The following is a 10,622-nucleotide window of genomic DNA, read 5'->3' as shown; positions in this document are numbered from 1 at the left end:
CCCCCCCCCCCGTCCGAGTGCCAGGATGTGGTAGAGCTTCCTCTCCTCAAGGACAGGTGCGAGGGAGCAGACAGGAGATCTGGTGGCCCAGCAGGCAGATAGCCACTTGCCCAAGAGGCACTGTGAGGCTCACCTTCAGAGCAGACTTAAAACCTTCCAATGTTCCATCCTGATGTTTGGTCACGGTTTTGTAAAGAAATGGCCTTATTCTGGTTTCTGTCAATACCCTCCAATCCTGCTTGTCACGTGGGAGATTTGTCTACCTGTGCCCAGGCACACTCAGATCATGGTCCCGGGATCTGGGGATCAGATCCTGTGTCGGGCTCCCTACTCAGCAGGGAGTCTGCTTCTCCCTCTCCCTCTGTCCCTACTCCCCATGCTTGCTCGCTCTCTCTCAAATAAATTTAAAAAAAAAAAGATTTTTTAGAGAGAAAGAGCGCACACGAGTGGGGGGGAGTGGACAGAGGGAGAGAGAGAACCTCAGGCAGACTCCCCGCTGAGGGCACAGCCTGACTCGGGGCCCGATCTCACCACCCTGGGATCATGACCTGAGCTGAAATCTCAAGAGTCAGGTGCTTCACTGACGGAGCCACCCAGGCGCCCCCACAGAAACATTTTAAAAACTCTCACTGGCTTCTCCACCTCCTCTGGCCCCTGCTCCCCCTCTTCGACTGCTACAGGCCCTGCCTCAATACCCCCGGCACTGTCTTAGCCCTGACACGCCTCACTGTCCCCTCCCCGGGTGTCTCGATCATGGCTGTCTCCAAACCACGGCGCCCTCCCGCCTGCTTGTGCCGCTGCAGGGTCTGCCTTCTCTTCTCTGGCAAAGGAAGGCTGGTTATTTAGAGGTGAGTTTTCATAAATGCTGCTCCCTGTGTGCAGTTTGTTGCATCTTTTCATATTCATTAGAGGCAACGGAGGAGTTGGAAGAAGCGAAATTCATATTGGTACAGTTCAGCCATCTTCTGACCATGGGGTAGCAGGAAGGAAGGAGTGGGCATGCCAGCTGCAGGGGTGGGATTAGGGGCCCAGACGTCTCCGCGGGCCTGGGAGCCTAAGCAGGTGTCGTGAAGGGTTTCCAGTCTTTGTTGCTGCCTTTATAGAACTCAGGTCACACCAGACTTACAAGGACTTTTCAAACCCCTAGGGGATGATTATCCCCCCCCACACCATACTTTTGTCCCTGGTGCACCTGTCATAAACTCATAGTTCCTAATCCCACTCTGGCCAGAAGCCCAGCTGGGGTCAGGGCCACGGACGGTGTTATCCTGAAAGGAGCACCCAGCCCGTGAGCAGGGCTGAGCTCTGAGCATGCCTGAAGCAGTCTTATCCTTCACAGCCGCGTCTGAAGAGAATGCCTCACCTCAAGCACCAAACTGTGAGATTTTATGAGTCTCTCATTTTTTTTCCCCACAGAAATGAAAAAAATTCAGCCATGGAAAGAAAAAAAAAACAACCTAGGTTATACCATATTGATTCTCAACCAGACATGACAACACGCAACTAAGAGCAGAAGCCTCAGTGTGAGGGGCATCTAGGACACAGGGTGGTTCAAGAAGAGACCGCAAGGGCTCAGGCAAGGGGTGAAAAACAGAACAGCCTGGAAGGTTCTGAACACTCACTTATACTCTGGAAACGTCCCATCCAGCCACTTCCACTCATTTTCACGCTCCGCGTCCGTGAGACCAATCCAGTGGCTCTCTCTCCCTACCATTTGCTTCTTTATCCATTGCTGAAAGATTAATCAGTGACAGTGTGATATTATTTGGGGGAACAGATCTCTAGAGGAAGTCCCCCTTCCCCTGCACCATTGGTGGGAGGGAAGGACATTTAACCGAGAATGTGTGTTAGAGTATGTACATGGTTCTGCTTTTTTTTTTATTGTACCTGTTTTGTTTTGCAGTGTTTGGGGCTTTGACACTTTTTCCTTCTGTAAGTTTGTAAGCGATATTTAAAGGGATGCTCTTCCTCTTTTAAATCACGCAGACAATGTAATGAATGCCCGCAGGCTCCATCCCCCTTTTTCACACCCGTCGCTCCAGCGTGCTGATAATACCAACAGCCATGGCATTATCGAGCTCTTCCTCTGGCCAGCTCCCATGCCAAATGTGCCACCAACATGTAGTAAGTGGCTGAGCTGAGATTGGACCCAAGTCCACATATCTGAAGCCCGGGCACCTGATTGGATGGCCATCCCCAGTCAGTTACTGCAGGAAACCTCTGTTTTCGGGGCTGTGTGTGCTGAAGATACTTAGGGAAAAGGAAGGAGTCTGCTGGAACAGTGTGCACCAAATAGCATTGGCATTGNCCAGGAAACCTCTGTTTTCGGGGCTGTGTGTGCTGAAGATACTTAGGGAAAAGGAAGGAGTCTGCTGGAACAGTGTGCACCAAATAGCATTGGCATTGTAGCTAGAGGGACCACAGTTTCAGTCTCAGCTCTGCATTTACTTCTCATCCTAAGAATAAAGCCATTAAACCTTGTGGGGCCTCAGTTTTCTTATCTGTAAAAGGGGGATGATAATACCCATAGGTTCTAGGGTTGCTGTGAGGTGTAAAGGAGAAATGCCTTCTGCAGGGCCTGGCACATAGCAGGGGCCTAGAGAGTGGTCACCAGTGTTATCACGTGTGAGCTCTGCCCCGTGGCCTTCTCTACTGCTGAGGTCATATATCTGGTCCCTTGCACCCGCCCCTACACTGCTCATGTCCCTTGGCTTCTCTCTCCACAGGTGTTTGGTGCCGGCCAGCAGGCTTCTCTTCTGCATTACAGCTCTTTCCACAGCCACGGGGAGGAGCCACCCATCTCTAGGCTTAATAAAGCAGTATCTATCTTCCAGGTGGAAGCAAGAGGACGTCATTCCTGTGCCGTGAATGCTGCTTGTCACTGGATAAAGCCCAAATCTCCATCATGCAGCCTTCTGTGTTTATGTGACTATGGATTTTTGATACCTTTGAATCCCCAGTTAAGCATGCAATTTCCAGATGCAAACGATCCTTAAATTATAGTTTTCTCCAAGCATGCCACAAACATACCTGTTCCTCTCTTGTGTTTATGAAAACGAGATGGGAAGACTTGTCTTCACAGAAGAGTTTCGCATCCTCAAAAATTTCTTTCTCAACCGAAAAATAGTAGCATTTGTCCGTGAAGTTCTTCCAGTGAGGCGGGCAGCCTAGGAACGCAAACGTTTAAAATAGTAATTAAAAAACAAACACACACACAAAGCACTATGCCTTTCTTCAGTTATGTTTAGGAGGCCACGGCTTTGGCCTGGCTTCCCTTGAAGGCCCAAGATGGCCGGGAGCAGTTCCCGAGTCTGTGTGTGAGCCTGCGACTGCCCGGGACAGACACACTGGGAGCAAAGACTGGGGGGGGGGCGGGCAGGGAGCAGGTCGCAGAGCACACAGTAGTTAAAACTACAGAGCCTGGAAAATTACTGACGGCGGGTCTCAGTTCCTCTGCGTCTGGCTTAGTCTTTACAACGACAGAAATCACAGAAACAACAGCAAAATGCTAAGCAGACACAAATGTGTCACATCAGTCTGGAGTCATGTGGAACCCATCAATAAAGAGGTGGGAGAACCCAGAACCAGAACTGGGCTTGTGGAAAAACAAAGATGACCAGAGTCATGCTTAAGGAAATCAAGTGGAATTGGGTGTGATTCAAAGGAGAGAAAAATAGGCTTGGTTACTAACCGAACATTGAGGGTTTTGCCGAATTATCAAAATTTGGTAATCGAATTTAATAATTATAAAAAAGCTAGAAGCACCAGCATGCCTTCTCAAAACCGTGCAATCTGGGCTTTAGCCACAGAAAGTTCCATCTACACGGTTACTGAGGGGCGTCAGTCCCCAAGGTGAAGGGCATAAAATGAGAACAAGATTGGTTGGGGGTCGCCAGCCTCAGACTTGCATGAAGGAAATGTCTGGAGATGCGTTTGTCCCCGAGGGCCTGACTCCGCTAAATAAACAAGTGTGAGGGAACATGATGGCGTTGAGAGAGAAACACATGTGCTCGAGTGACAGCGCCTGGCGCAGAGGCCTGTGAGAGCAGCGGAGGCCGTGTGCCTGCCCACACGGTGCCTTCAAAGCCAAGTAAAGCGGGGCGTGGGGGGCACATGGGGCTGCATGCTGGGGGCCAACCACAAGTGCACATAGCGCCCCTGACCCGGGTGTGAGGGAAGGCTCAGACTCACCGTTGGCCTCGGGTGCGGAGGTTGGCTCGTTCTGCAGGGCTAGGGGCATCGCTGCCCCTGATGGGCCTGGGGGACCGGGGGGGCCCTTTGGGCCCGGCATGCCTGGCACCCCAGGCAAACCTGGCAGCCCCCGTGGTCCAGGCACCCCTGGCTCTCCCACGGTGCCCTGCAGTCCCTGGAAGCCAGGAGGGCCCTGAGGGCCAGGGAGTCCGTCCTTGCCTGGTGGGCCGGGGGGGCCTGGGTCCCCACTGGGGCCCTGAGGGCCGGGCTTCCCGGGGGATCCACGGGAGCCCTTGGGGCCCTGCAAGCCTTTGGAGCCTTTGCCGCCACGCTCTCCAGGGGGGCCAACGGGCCCAATTGGGCCCCTCTCACCGGCGGGGCCAGGTGGACCAGGCTCCCCCTTCTCTCCTTTCTGTCCTTTGTTGCCAGTGGGACCAGGGGGTCCCTGCTGTCCTCTGTCACCTTTTGGACCCCTGGGGCCAGGAGGACCTAAAATATAAAAAAAATGTAAATGGCGTGAACATGAAATCCATTGACTGGTAGTGAAGAATTTATCTTCTTATAAACTCTCCAACTAAAAAAATCTAGACGTCCAAAATACATACATTAAGGAGTGCCGCTTGTTTCATCATACTATTGTTGATGGTTTTTGTTTTTTTTTTTTAAACGAAAAGATTTCTTTACTAAGCTCACCCTTTCCGCTCCAGGCATTTAGAATATATCTTAATGGCACACAGTCCGCTGGTAGCCACGGGTGTTTTAGGGGAGGGACAGCTTCACGCCGACACCGCAGCAGTGGCCACACCATTCACCTGGGCTCCCTTAGTCGTCTGAAAAACCGTGCAGGGTGGGATGGGGGATTCCCTCCTACTTGTTTCCTCCTCTTTTCATTAATTTGACAAATATTTATTAACAACCTTTTATATGCCAAGCACTGTGCAAGGTGCTGTGGGATAAAAAGTTGAATGAAAAATGCCATCAGATGTCGAGAGGCACCGTCCTGCTAATTCCCTCACACACCAACTGCCAGCCTCTTCTCTGTCACCTCAGTCCTGGCCCTCCTGTCTCCTCCACCAACCGTGCCGTGGGGACGCCACTGTCCTCGAGGCTGAGCGTCCCCTCACCTGTGCACCAGCTCAGAGGTTCTTGGTGGGAAAGGGCTTGATGGGCTGGGCTGAGAAGAGGGTCCTCTTTCCCAGTTTGTTAGTCTAATAATGCAAACAGGGAAGATGGGCTAGAGAAAAACACAGGTGACCATCTAATTAGGCAGGCGAGAAAAAAAAAAAAAGGGACACCATTTTATTCCCAAAGGAAGAAGGCAAATATCCATTCATCCCTTATCATGCTAGAGAAGCTCACATAACCTGGGATGGTTTTTTCTGTAAGTCCTCAGGGGCAACGGGGAACTGCACGCAAATACACCGCAGCCAGGATTTGTAGAGGGAATGAATTTTTGAGGTACTTTCATATACATTATGTCACGTGAACTTCATCTATGACCTTTTATTCCCAGAGCACATTTGAGGACATGTAGAGCCGGAGACACCAAGTTTCTCATTCAACACTAGCTCCTGAAGACAGATACACCCAGGAGGATGAGACGGGGACAGTCACTGTCCCGTGGTGGAGCTGGCACAGGAATTCTGGTCTTCTGACGTTGAAATGACTGTACCTAGGAGGACACTGTTCTCAAATATTCTACTCTCCAGAATTTTTGAGTTTCTGAAATCTCACTGTTCTACAGGAATAAGTGAAAGAGATCCATACTCATTCTTTCCATAGAAATGGAAAGCCTTTTGGGCCAGGTGGGCAGAAGTGCTGGGGAGATGAAGGGTAGATGGGCCTCCCACCCTGGGTTTTCTTGATCCCCTTGCCCCCCCCACCAGCTGGTCAGGACAGAATAGTGAAGCAGGACTTCCTGCCTCAGTGGGTGATCTCTCTGCCCCACTCTCCTTTCTAGGCCTGATGGATGCCCACCGTACCCTCACACTATCCACGGCCCCAACCAGCCCACCCATCTCGGTTCTCCCTTAGTTGAGAACCTCAGCTCTGGACTCAGCTCTCCTTATTTAAGGCTATCCATGATGTCGCCCTTGGATTTATCAGCAGACCTTCTACTGAGCCATAAGAGAGTTTATGCTAATGGTTAGGACTAGTTTCAACGTGTCCCTTTCTAGGGTTATCTTGATCCATAAGTGAGAGACTTGAGAAGCCTTTGCGATGAAGAGTTTTCTCCCGGAAGCCAACTCACTGACTTCTGCTCCAGCTCCTGTTGGCCCTTCTCTATCACCAGCTCTCCTGGTCCTTATCTCCATCTCGTAGTCGGATGGTCCACTTTCTCTGGGATGTCCTGCCAGCACCAGCAACCTGGCATGTCTAAAACTGACCTTCCCTCTCTTTATTGTTATGCCCTTCACCATGTCATCACAAGCATCTCTTCCTTCCCTCACTCATCATGACCCGGGGGGGGGTGTTAACCTCTCAACTCTTCTTCCTCACTCTGATTCCTCTCCATTCACTCCACTCTGCATCTTTTGCACATGTGTCTTCCTTACCCATAACTGTCACCTCTGCTTGCTCTAGAATATTCAGCCCCTACTACTTGGTCAGGTGGTATTAAATCAAGACTTTCATGGCCTGGTTTGACATGTGTTTGTTCCATCTTCCTCTGCACTTATGCATCTCTTCTCTTAGAATTTCCTCTGCCCGTATCCAACAGGAAAATTCCAGTCCACCTACCATGTAATCCTCCCAGGTGGAAGTTTTTCCTCTTTCTCTCATCTTTTAGTACTTGTTTGCTCTTAGAGGGCACACCCCAACTAGCGGCTAGCCGTATATGGTGCACAGTCGCTATTCAGACAGTGTTTATCAAATCAACGTGTGTCGCAGACCCAAAGACCTAGCGCCCTAATGCCAACATTTTGGGCCCCAGGACAGACCAGAAAGGAAAGATTTCTGGGGAACAGTAGCCTGATTGGTATCCCTCACCTTATTCTAAGAAGTATAGCTGCACTCAATCTATGTATCAGGATGACCCTGGCTGCTGCTATGGGATGATCCTGGAGAGATCTTTCTTGACTCTACTCACATTTAAGAATTGATCCAGTGGCCTCTGCACCTGCAATCTTCTCTTTAAACTGAGGAGGCTCAGTAAGTGTACTAGTAAAGATAGGGAAGGTGGGTTTTCACTGCCAAATCTATCTCCTGTAAAAAAGTATCTTAGTTCATTTGTGTAGTTGAAAAACACTGCCCTAGAGATTAACAGCGGGAAGGTGGTGTATGCATTCCTCCATAATGGATGTAGCATTATGGAAGGTTCTAGTGGAACAATACTGACAACAGGCCAAAAAAAAAAAAATACAACCCAAACCCACAACAAAATTCTAATTTAGTTAGAATAATAGCAAAAATAAAAGTAGATTATCTTCTAACCTATTTCTGTTTTACGTTCTATGTTTAGCCTTATGAAATCCACATAATGAAGAAGGTCTGTTGGGAAATTCAAGTGCTTTAGAGATTCTTTATCCTTATTCTCTTTATGGGTTTTACCAACAATCAGTGTTTCTCATTCGCTCACAACTGAGTACTATACTTGGAGGTGACGGGAAAGGAGTTTACCTGCGCCCATGGCATAGAGACTGGTCGGGGGTTTGTCTTCCTGATGTGACAGACCCATGTGATAGGGAGCTCTGTTTCTCCCAGAACACCGTACCCTGGTTTCTGACAGACCTCCAAAGACACACAACTCTCTCTTCCTCTCCTGATATGAATCCGAGTCCTCCCTTACCTAGGATGACAGTTTTTCATTAATCTTACTTCTTTCTGGGGTTGGGTAGTTACGGTATTCAGCTATTTCCCTCTGAAGTGCTTCTCAAATGTTCCCACTCACTCCACACAAAAGCTGTGGCTAACTTTAAGAACGGCACCAAACACGGATTCCACAGTCAGTGCAAAATATCACCAGGTGCTAACTTCCAGATCTTGGGGAGGAAAGGAAAAGACGTCAAAAGAAGATGCAAGTTTTTGCCTTTGATAAAGGTCGAAAATCTTACTTGTGATTCATTTCCCCGCTGGATGAGCATAAAAACTGAATTTTTTACACGAAGCACTACATCGATCACAAATAAGTTATCTGACTCTCTCAATAAGTTGAATACTCGTGACTGTGGATGAACTCCTGGCAAGCACAGTGTTATTGATTTCTTCATGCACAGCTGTCCTAGCCTTGGGGAAACCGTCATGGTGCTGGAGCAGGAAGCTGGCCTTCCAACGCGGGGCTAAGTAAAAATGCATGTGTGCCATACATAAGAGGATTCATTCATATACTTAACGTATTCAATGAGACCACTCTTTGCTCATCAAGACCTAGACATTTTCTACTTGTTTCTCTTTAAAAATTCCTGAGGGAAAAAAAGCTAAAACCACTTTAAGAGCCAGTACTGGACACCCACAAAAAATAGATTATGAATGCCAGGAGGTGTATCTTCCTCTAGGACTCGGGACTGTAGCATCGCTTACTAGCATCTGGATAATCCCAGGCTTTTAGGTCTTACGTGAATCTTTTATTGGGCAGCTGTTGATGTGAAAATAAAATGAAATAAAAGACAAGCCAACGCCTGGTGCCTTAAAACCCAAACAGTGAGATAAATAACACAAGAGTATTTATAAGCATGTGTAGTAACAACTTGTCCTCAGAGTTGAGAATATGCTAATGTTACCACATGGAGGCACGTGTGATGGTCCACTCAGAAGCAAATTTGAGAGCTGCTTTCAAGGCCAAGCGAGTGGCTCCCTGGCTCCAATGCTGAAATGCCAGGATACCCACCACGGTGCTGGTAAAGCCATCACAAACTCCAGAAATGTCTGAATCTGACTTAGACCAGGCCTAGGAGCAGCCTGTGTTTCACTGCCAGCAAAACCTCCTGGGTTCCCCACCCTCCAGAGCAGGGAGCCTTAAACACCTGAACCCTCCGAACAAGCAGTTTAAAGAGAACAGATGATTTTCGAGAAGAAAGGGAAGAAGAAAGGGGGGATAAACAGAAGGGGGAATGAACCATGAGAGACTACAGACTCTAGGAAACAAACTGAGGGCTTCAGAGGGGAGGGGGATGGGGGATGGGATAGGCCGGTGATGGGTATTAAGGAGGGCACGTAGCATGGTGCACTGGGCGTTATACGCAAGTAATGAATCATGGAACACTACATCAAAAACTAGGGAAGTACTTACTGTATGGTGACTAACATAATAAAAAAATTATAAAAAAAATAAAAATAAATAAAAAAACAAAATAAATAAAGAGAACAGATGATTTTAAATCACTGTGATGTTTCTGCTTTGGAAACCAAACTGTGGGTCTTGGGGAGGGCCCAGCCCTGCGTCCTACCCCTGAGATAAGTTTCCAATTTGTTTGCCAACAAGACAGAAAGTAGAGAAACCACTTTAATTCTTACTGCCATCCAAAATTTTGGAGACTTGACTTTAGGACCTCTAGTGGTAAGGATGGAAGATAGAGAAAACTAGTAGTAATATAATCGGAGACATTTTTGCTCCTCATTTAAAAATTGACTAAACTGGGGCACCTGGGTGGCACAGCGGTTAAGCGTCTGCCTTCAGCTCAGGGCGTGATCCCGGCGTTATGGGATCGAGCCCCACATCATGCTCCTCCGCTGTGAGCCTGCTTCTTCCTCTCCCACTCCCCCTGCTTGTGTTCCCTCTCTCGCTGACTGTCTCTATCTCTGTCAAATAAATAAATACAATCTTTAAAAAAAAATTGACTAAATTAATCAAACATTTACTAAAATACCTACATTATAAAAAAGTCATTCTGTTTCACTGAGGTACTTTCAAAGCACTTGTTTCACTGAGGAAATTTAAAAAATATTGTTTGCAATTGTTTTGAAAAATAATTCAATTCTTAACCTCATGTTGAAGACACCCTTCTGGAAAGCCACAGAGACCCCTTCTCCACAAGCATACCCTTGTCCACAGGGTATATTTAAACCACTGTTTCTCACCAACTGGCCACAGTCTGCTCTCAAGACCACAGACAAATGGTCTTGTTTGAGGAAGCCTGTCAAGAGTGGGTGGGGTTGGCAGTGAGAGAAACTGAGGCCCCTTGCCCGATCCTTTCAGCCTTCCTAGGTATCTGTCAAGATCCAGCTCAAATGTCAATCTCTTACTGAAACTTCTACCGATTGCTCTCCTGAAAATAAACTCTCCCACATTTCAACCTCCCAAACATGCCATCTGCTCTCTCTCATCATCACACAGCAGCGGGGTGTCATGTGGAAGCACGGGTTTGGGAACTAGAAAGTTCCAAGGTTAGCACTGACATTTACTAGCTCCTTGACCTTGGGTAAGTTACTTAGGCTTCTGTGCCATGGTTCCCAGCCTTGCAAATGGGGGCTGCAGTAATTCCTACCTTCAAGAG

General features: G+C 48.2%; 1 protein-coding gene across 1 annotated transcript in view; it reads right to left on the bottom strand.

Annotated features, from left to right (window-relative positions):
* Positions 1–10,622, bottom strand: part of COLEC12 (collectin subfamily member 12) — a 184,251-nt gene that overhangs the window by 15,856 nt on the left and 157,773 nt on the right. Inside the window, exons 6-8 of the mRNA XM_011229153.3 lie at positions 4,192–4,680; positions 3,031–3,167; positions 1,623–1,732 (exon numbers count right to left, since the gene is read on the bottom strand). Coding sequence (XP_011227455.2) covers positions 1,623–1,732; positions 3,031–3,167; positions 4,192–4,680 — 736 coding nt within the window. The remainder of the gene's footprint in view (positions 1–1,622; positions 1,733–3,030; positions 3,168–4,191; positions 4,681–10,622) is intronic.

Source organism: Ailuropoda melanoleuca, chromosome 14 (genome assembly GCF_002007445.2).
Source record: "Ailuropoda melanoleuca isolate Jingjing chromosome 14, ASM200744v2, whole genome shotgun sequence".
NCBI classification, from domain to species: Eukaryota; Metazoa; Chordata; class Mammalia; order Carnivora; family Ursidae; genus Ailuropoda; species Ailuropoda melanoleuca.
The sequence above is the reverse complement of the archived record's forward strand: the minus strand, read 5'-3'. Positions and strand labels throughout refer to the sequence as shown.